The sequence below is a fragment of the Bombina bombina genome, chromosome 2 (genome assembly GCF_027579735.1).
Source record: "Bombina bombina isolate aBomBom1 chromosome 2, aBomBom1.pri, whole genome shotgun sequence".
In the NCBI taxonomy this organism is placed as follows: Eukaryota; Metazoa; Chordata; class Amphibia; order Anura; family Bombinatoridae; genus Bombina; species Bombina bombina.
This window is the reverse complement of record NC_069500.1, coordinates 100,282,882-100,291,621: the sequence shown is the minus strand read 5'-3', so window position 1 is coordinate 100,291,621 and position 8,740 is coordinate 100,282,882. Positions and strand designations below refer to the sequence as shown.

Genomic DNA, 8,740 nt, shown 5'->3' with positions numbered 1-8,740 from the left:
TAGAACTCTGTCATCTGGTCTGCCTATATCACTATCTATAGCATGCCAAATTAACCCTCTAAAGAAAAAAAAAAAAAAAAAGAAAAGAGAAAAGCTAGGGGAACTGTGGGAAAGGTAAGATGTTGCCCAGTGTGTAATCAGGTGCGAGACCCTGAAGGGGGAGGAAAAAATAAATAAAATCTGTAGGACCCCCAGAAAAAGAAGGGGGATTAAGGCAACTGTTCCTAAAAATGTTGAGCAGAGGATGTGAAATAACCTGTAAGAAATATATTGGTTAATTAAATTTTCTGCTAAACAGGCTCTTTAAGAAAGTCTTGTATCCAAAAATAAGCTATCATAGAAATCCTTGCACATGAACTGTAAAAGGATTAACATAGGATAACATAACATGTAGCAAGAGATTAAGAATACATATATAAACAATTTCAGGCATAGAGTATTCAGATCATTATGTAGCTGTAACACTTCTTAGAGAAGACACTAGTTAAACTGGACATAATATAGCTTTATAAATTCCAGGTGGGGAGAAGGGTCATGAATTCAGGACTCTCATTAGGTTTTAGGTGTTGAAACAAAATGTATCAAGCACCAGCCCCATACTGATAGTTGGACTTCCGTCACAGTCTGTTATTCCATAAGGGACTCTTTTCCAAGCTTCAGTTAACACAGAATGATAGGGAAAGCAGGGATTTTCACAAGGTTGATAAAGCTTTTTGGGATAAGTTGAAAGTTAAATTAATCAAATATAATGGCAAGAACCTCGTGATTGCAGGTGACTTCAATATGACAATGGGCCTACAGCTCAATAGGTTTATCGTATACAAGGTAGAGTAGATAATAGATCCACTCAGGTTCTTAAACACTTAATTTCTAATTTAAATCTCCATGATATCTGGCGACTACAAAACCCAGATCAAATGGTTTTTTCTTGCGAGTCCAAAACTCACGGTTACTTCTCGCGGATAGATTTGTTTCTTCTTTCAGGCGCTCTTTTTCGTCAAAATATAATATCAGACATCAAGAATATTGTTATCTCTGGACATGCGGTCATATCCCTACAATTATCTCTAGATAGGTATTCTTGTCCCAGGTTTTCAAAAATTTTCTTTCCTAAATACTTGGTAAATAATGTCCACTTCTCAAACTGGTTAATTGACAAATGGCATCAATAGTCAGCTATTAATAAGGCATATAAAGCAAGACCTGAAATTTTAAGAAGGTGAAATCTTGACTTACCTGTGTAAGTAGAAAAAGAAATCCAAAGCTAGAGAAATACAACTTGCAAATCAAGTCCGAAACAGTTATGAAGCCTATATAGCAACTCCAATTAAAAGTAAATGGGAAGAATACCTCAGGCTTTGACAAGAGAGGGATCTTTTCCTAAAATATAGAACTTCCCAATAGGACTTAAAACAAAAGGCTACATTTTCTGGTAGGTTTGGTAAGTCCGCCAAGTATCGGGCAATTTTAATTAAGAATAGACAAACCAATAACGCAGTTAAATCGTTGAGGAAAGATGACAGGATAATCACAGACCTTAAGGATATCAGGAAAGCTTTCTTTGATCATTATAAAGATATCTATACTAAAGACAATATAAAATCTCCAGAATAAAAATCTTTTTTGGACTAAACTTACAACTCCTAAAATCTCCCACCAAGACCTTGAGGAACTAAATTGGCCTATTTCACGGGAAGAAGTTTCCAGACATATTAAAATAAGTAAGAAGTAGCCAGAATCCTTGCACTCAAATGGATAGGTCTGGGTAAGTGCCAAAAAAACCAACCAGCACCAAATAGCAATAAAAACGCTCCTTTATTAGATAGCACATAAAAGGCATACACGCCAACACAGAGTACAGGTCAAACGCGTTTCGTAGTTCTCACTTCCTCAGTGACCTCTAGCCAAACCTGTAAACTTACCCTTAATAAAGGCAATAGCCACTCCCCTAATACAGGTGTTAAAGGTAAGTCAGGTGAAGCAAAGAAAAGGAGGGTGATTCATTTCAAACAATAAATCATGAATGAGCAAATGTAAATACAGAATATACAGAGAGATATTACACAAAAATAATAATAATAATAGTAAATATAGCTGAAATTATATGGGGTTAAGGATATACTCTATGAGTCAATTAGCTGACTTAAGTTAATTTAAAGAGGTTCTTTTTCCTTTTGAATCACCTATGAAGCCATAAAAGCTCAACATATATATATAAAATATCTAGTAGAATTCCAAAAGATACCTAGTAAATAATAAAGCCTGATGTTAAATGTGATTATTGTATTACCAACACAGAACTATTGTTTAGCATACCATTATAGACCTATAACTTTTTAGTAAGCAAGATGAAACTTAGGTTTCAATAATGACTTCTCCACTATTACATTTTGCCAGGTTTTGCAAGGCAATGGAATTATAGTTAGTTTGCTAAACTCCAACCATTGTATAAATTCAATCCACATAAAGTTTAATGTCCCAATCCGAGTTTAACCCTCTAGGGACCCTGGTATTCAGTTGGAAAATCCAATATACCTCTTTGACTCAGGAGTTTTAATCTATTGCCTCCTCTTAATGGTCTTTTCACATGCTGAATGCCCTGAAAGCATAGTAATTTACTATTGCCATTGTGTTCAGTCTTGAAATGTAAGGCAACTGGAGTGTCCGAGTCCTCATCACTGATGGATCTCAGATGCTCCAGGAACCTTGTTTTGAGGGGTCTGGTCGTCTGGCCAACATATTTAATGTTACATTGTTTGCACGTGAGTAAATATATCACGTAGGATGTATTACAATTTATGTATTCTTTTATCTGAAACGATTTTTCATTATCTGTGGATTTAAAAGTATCCCCCAGCGTGGCATAGGTGCACGAAGTGCATCTTCTACTGCCACAGTGGAAGAAACCTTTCTTCAGAGTTAACTAGTTTTCCCTGGTAACTGTAGGAAGCATAGATGGGGAAAGAATGTTGGCCAAAGTTCTAGATTTTCTTGTTACAAATTTACATCCCCCTTCCACTATCTTATCCATGGTGTCATCTACCCTAAGTATGGGGAGGGATTTCTTGATTATTTGACAAATATTGTCATATTCTTTACTATAGGCCGTAATGAATACTGGTTTCTGTTGATAGTTAACCCTTCTCTGAGTTTTATATGTGCTATTTGGTGCTGGTTCATTTTTTTTTGGCACTTACCCAGACCTATCCATTTGAGTGCAAGGATTCTAGCTACTTCTTATCTTGTTATTTTCTCAGGGAATCTGGTGAAATTTCCCTGTATCGTCTGTTTGCACCTGTTGAACCGGAACTTTCCCTTCTGGCCACAGCTCCCGTGGGGAGCGCTGAAGAGGGAACACAGAGCGGTGCTGCAGAGACAGCAGTAAAGACAACGCGGCACATCGGGTGAGTGCATCCACATACTACACGGAAGCGTTTACCGAAGGAATTTGCATATTAAAATAAGTAAATTAAATAAAGCTCCAGATCCTGACCATCTAATTGCAGAAATCTATAAGATTTGTATAGATCACATTTCAGTAAACTTAGTTGATTTGTATAATCTGTATTTTGTTAAAAATGAAAAGCACTCACAATACTTCAAATTCTATAATTACTCTGATTCCTAAAAAAATATCCCTTCATAACAACGATTACAAACTTTTAATGTCTATCATCGCAGATAGACTCAAAAAACATTTGGGTTTACTAATCCATGAAGATCAGACCGGTTTCATGACATTAGATTATTTCTGGAATCAAAGTAAGAGAAAGGGTAAAAGTTATAAATCGGACCTTGCTATTTTATCGGTTGATGCTAAAAAAGCATTTGATCCAATTGGGTGGGATCATCTTTTTTTCTTCCTTAGAAGCCTTTGGTTACCAGGGGAATTTTCTTAACCCGATAAAAACTTTATACAAAAATCCAGTAGCAAATCTTTTTATTAATTATGAATTTACAGACAAGGTTGCCCACTATCACCTCTGCTTTTTAATTTAGCTCTTGAACCATTTGCAATTCTTCTTCGTGAGGAACTAGCAGGTATTCTAGTGGGACAGGTTAAAACAGTATTTAGCCTTGTTAGGTTTATGACCTGTTATTATTTTTAAGTAATACAGAATAATCTAAACAATTTTTTGCATTAGCAGAGCAATTTGGCTCATTTTCTGGCTATAAAATTATTCTCTAAAATTTGAGATTCTATGGATTACAAATTGTAAATCTCCAGACTCCCCATGCCCATTTAAAATTGTAGATACAATAAATTATTTAGGGTTTAAGATAAATAAGAATCCAACCAAATGGTACAAGCTTAACTTTGCCCCTTTCTTTACTAATTACAATAAAAATTTAAAATTTAATTTACCAATTAAAACTATATTCTTTCCCCAGATTCTATATCTCCTACAGAATCTTCCACTTATTATTTATGCTAAAGATTTAGTTTTCTTTAATCGAGTTTCGGACCAATTTTTATGACAACAAAAGAGAATACATCTTTCTCTTGATAAATTGACTACACATCTCAATGCTGGCGGCCTTGCATTCCCTAACCTTAGATTTGATAATTTAGCTGCACTGGTTAAGTTTGTGGTGGACTGGATAACAGAGAAAGAACAAGTATCTAGTTTAAAATTAGAATCCACAATGGTGGCACCTTTTTCCCTGCAGGCAAAAATTCACTGCTCCAAAAACAGTATACCTAATCAAATCTTTAGTCTGTCTATATTCAAGTACCCTGTTATGGCATGGCACTATTACTGTAGGGATCTTCACATTAACAATCAATTATCTAAATCGTTGCCTATCGTAGGTAACCCAAAATTCATACCAGGACTTTCCTCCTCTTTCTTTAACCAGTAGGCCCTTTTCTAGGTCTTAAATACGTGTTTCAAGTTATGTATGAGGGTCTAGAATATATCAAATCCTTTAGGGTACTTTGTCTGGAGTGCTTTCTCCACAAACATGTTTTTTTCGTATTTACAACTGACACATTACCTTACTGAGTTAATGACAAAAATGGGGACTAGGAGATCTGGAATCTGCTAAAAGGCTCTATAAGCAAGGGAAACACTCCATCTCATGCCTCTATAATGTCTTGATAAATGGCCTGGATCAAAAATATTTGTATATGCTTCCTTATCATTGGGGAAAAGACTTTCCTTTGATCTCTTTGGAAGTGATACAGAAAAGTTTTGGGCTGCAAGGAATGCCTTTTTAAATCGGTTGCATGGAGAGAATCCCATTGTAAACTTGCAAATGAGATATCTGACCACCTTCCAGATAAGTAAATGGTTTCCAAATAACCCTAGTAAATGTCCCAAATGTAGTAATATTCAAGCAAATGTAGTCCACTGTTTTTGGTTATGCCCAAGAATCAAGCAATTCTGGGCTGAAATTAACTTCTGGTTGAAGACAGCATTGGATCAAGAAATGTAATCAGATTGCCAAGATATATATTTTTTTTATGTAATCCAGACAGATATAGGAATTCTATAACTATTTACATGTTTATTCTAGCAGGGCAAAACCGGGTTCTTTCCAATTGGAAGGCTAAGAGAGCTCCCTCCTTTGTATCATTCAAGAAAACAATTTAAAAATGAATAACTTTGGAAGCACTTTCGTTTCCCAATTGCTCTGATAAAAACTATTTGCATAAATGGGAATGTATTATTATAACCTATCTGCTGGAAGTTCAGCTACAATCGATTGCTGCTTTAAAAAAATCAAACATAGTTAACCTCCTGATCCTGACCTTTGGAGCGGGCTAGTAGCTGGGGGGGGAGGTAAATCGAGAGATTTCTAGATTTTTTAAAAAAAAAATTCAGTTCTTGTCTGTTTGATTGTATGATATATGAAGCTATTACTCTAAAATCTGGGCGGGAACAGATGCAACTGCATGTTTTATTTTAATAGCTATGCATGTTTTGTTTTCTGGTATTACCTACTGTTGTAAACATTTAGGGTTTTGGTATATATGAATACAAAGCGGTTCTCTATAATCCCACCAAGATTAAGAGGGCTGATTAAATAAATATATATATATTTTTTTTTATTTATTTTTTCCCTAGCTCTATTGATAAAAATAAACCAAATATTAATTTCATCTTCTTTAAAAATAACAATCTAAATACAGCATAATTTAGATCTTGTTAATATGCAGATTTGACTGATATAACCTGTTGTATAAGTAACACAGGTTTTTTCTGTAATTGTGTTTGTTACACCATGATGTGTTGCTATATGACAAATGTAAGTCTGTTTGTTATACTTTTTTCTTTATTGAGTGTTGAATAATAAAATAAAAAACCTCAAGAGAACTATTGCTAGGCAGATATTGCTATGTATGTATTATAGCTTAATCAAGCGACCTGGTACAATAATGTATATATTATTAGCTTTATAACATATTTAAACCAAGGTTTGCAAGCTGGCCAACTAGGGTTTAACAACACGCATATTGTTAAACATATAAAAGCAAATGTTCAGTGTGATGTAAAAAAACTAATAATAAAAAGTATATCTACCGTATCATAATCACTCTGAGAATCTCCAAAAGTAGGGAATTCCTCAATATCATCATCTTTTTTGCCTTCCGTTTCCTCTTTCACAATCATTTCAAAGAGGTGTCGGTAAACTGTATAAAATCCCTAATAAAAAAAAAAAAAAAAAAAAAAAAAAAAAGAGTTAGGATTAGTACAAATGCTTTAAAAGTGATCATCAAATAATGTATTCTGCCATTTGGCATAACTCTCAGAATGATTGAGAGAGCAGTCTAACTGTTGAATGCCGCAAATTGAGAAGGTGTGAGTGATTTTTATTTTTTGTTACACTCCCTCATAAAACAATTTATGCCTACATAAGTGTGAGGTTTGCAGAATCTTCATAGTTTAAATGCTGATAACCATGTATAACCATACTGTTGGCTACGTGTTTTACAGGAAAGCACTTCAATATAACACCATATGGTCTAACAGTTTAGTATGTAACAAAGGGGCAATATGGTCTATACAGTTTAGTATGCAACAAAGGGGCAATATGGTCTATACAGTTTAGTATGTAACAAAGGGGCAATATGGTCTATACAGTTTAGTATGCAACAAAGGGGCAATATGGTCTATACAGTTTAGTATGTAACAAAGGGACAATATGGTCTATAGAGTTTAGTATGTTATAAAGGGACAATATGGTCTATAGAGTTTAGTATGTTATAAAGGGGCAATATGGTCTATACAGTTTAGTATGTAACAAAGGGACAATATGGTCTATAGAGTTTAGTATGTTATAAAGGGACAATATGGTCTATACAGTTTAGTATGCAACAAAGGGACAATATGGTCTATACAGTTTAGTATGTAACAAAGGGACAATATGGTCTATACAGTTTAGTATGTAACAAAGGGGCAATATGGTCTATACAGTTTAGTATGTAACAAAGGGGCAATATGGTCTATACAGTTTAGTATGTAACAAAGGGGCAATATGGTCTATACAGTTTAGTATGTAACAAAGGGGCAATATGGTCTATACAGTTTAGTATGTAACAAAGGGGCAATATGGTCTATACAGTTTAGTATGCAACAAACGGGCAATATGGTCTATACAGTTTAGTATGTAACAAAGGGACAATATGGTCTATAGAGTTTAGTATGTTATAAAGGGACAATATGGTCTATACAGTTTAGTATGTAACAAAGGGACAATATGATCTATAGAGTTTAGTATGTTATAAAGGGACAATATGGTCTATACAGTTTAGTATGTAACAAAGGGGCAATATGGTCTATACAGTTTAGTATGTAACAAAGGGGCAATATGGTCTATACAGTTTAGTATGTAACAAAAGGACAATAAAGTCTACCAAGAGAAATAAGCAAATTTAATTTAGTAAAAGAAATACAATTGAAAATGATCTTACATTGCTCTATCTGAATCAAAGAGTTTTAATTTTGACTTTACGCCCCTTTAAATAGAAAAGCCTATAATCAATTAATTAAAAGAGATAATTTATATGAACAATGGGTTGTGTTTTAGCTCTAACTACTGCATTACATTCTACAAACAAACTCTTTACACATCACAGCCCTTATAAATACTGTTGTTGTTTTTTTTACCTTTTCATCATCTCCATATCCAGAGTAACAAGTCACAGTAAAATACTGGAGCAGATCCAAGCTGTCATCCTGGTATTCCCCATCTACACCTCCTTTCAAAAGGGCATCCCTGTGGTTATCATACCTGAAAAGCAATTATAGATCTACTTACAGGGAGAGACTAGGTGTACTGGATTAAGAACCATATACTAAATATGTTACAGAAGAGAAGTATCTTTATACTTAAAGGATTTACCATCACTAAAAATAAAGTGGACTTTCAGTGATCACTTAATAAAAAAAGGGTGCTAAACTCACCATTTCTGTGCCACAGCTCCTCGCTTAAGTCAGTGCCTCCAGTCGCACACGGCACAGCACTCTTCTCTCAATGAGGTGACGTTTTCACCTCTAAACCAATAGCCGTGTGTGTCATCTGACACTGTTCTGTATGCTAGCACGGCTGTTGGTTTAGAGGTGGAAACATCACCTAATTTAGTAAAGAGCGCTGACATTAGTGAGGTGCCGCAGCACAGATAGGGTGAGTTTAGCACTCTTTTTTTACTGTTATCACTGAAAGTCCACTTTATTTCTAGTGATGGCAAACCCTAGCGTTGCTTACTGTGAGAGCATACTGAGAGAGACTCAAC

At 34.7% G+C, this 8,740-nt stretch overlaps 1 protein-coding gene across 1 annotated transcript in view; it reads right to left on the bottom strand.

Moving 5' to 3' along the window:
• DNAJC21 (DnaJ heat shock protein family (Hsp40) member C21) overlaps positions 1 to 8,740 on the bottom strand; it is a 73,377-nt gene that overhangs the window by 61,094 nt on the left and 3,543 nt on the right. The window contains exons 3-4 of the mRNA XM_053701198.1: positions 8,115 to 8,238; positions 6,528 to 6,650 (exon numbers count right to left, since the gene is read on the bottom strand). Coding sequence (XP_053557173.1) covers positions 6,528 to 6,650; positions 8,115 to 8,238 — 247 coding nt within the window. The remainder of the gene's footprint in view (positions 1 to 6,527; positions 6,651 to 8,114; positions 8,239 to 8,740) is intronic.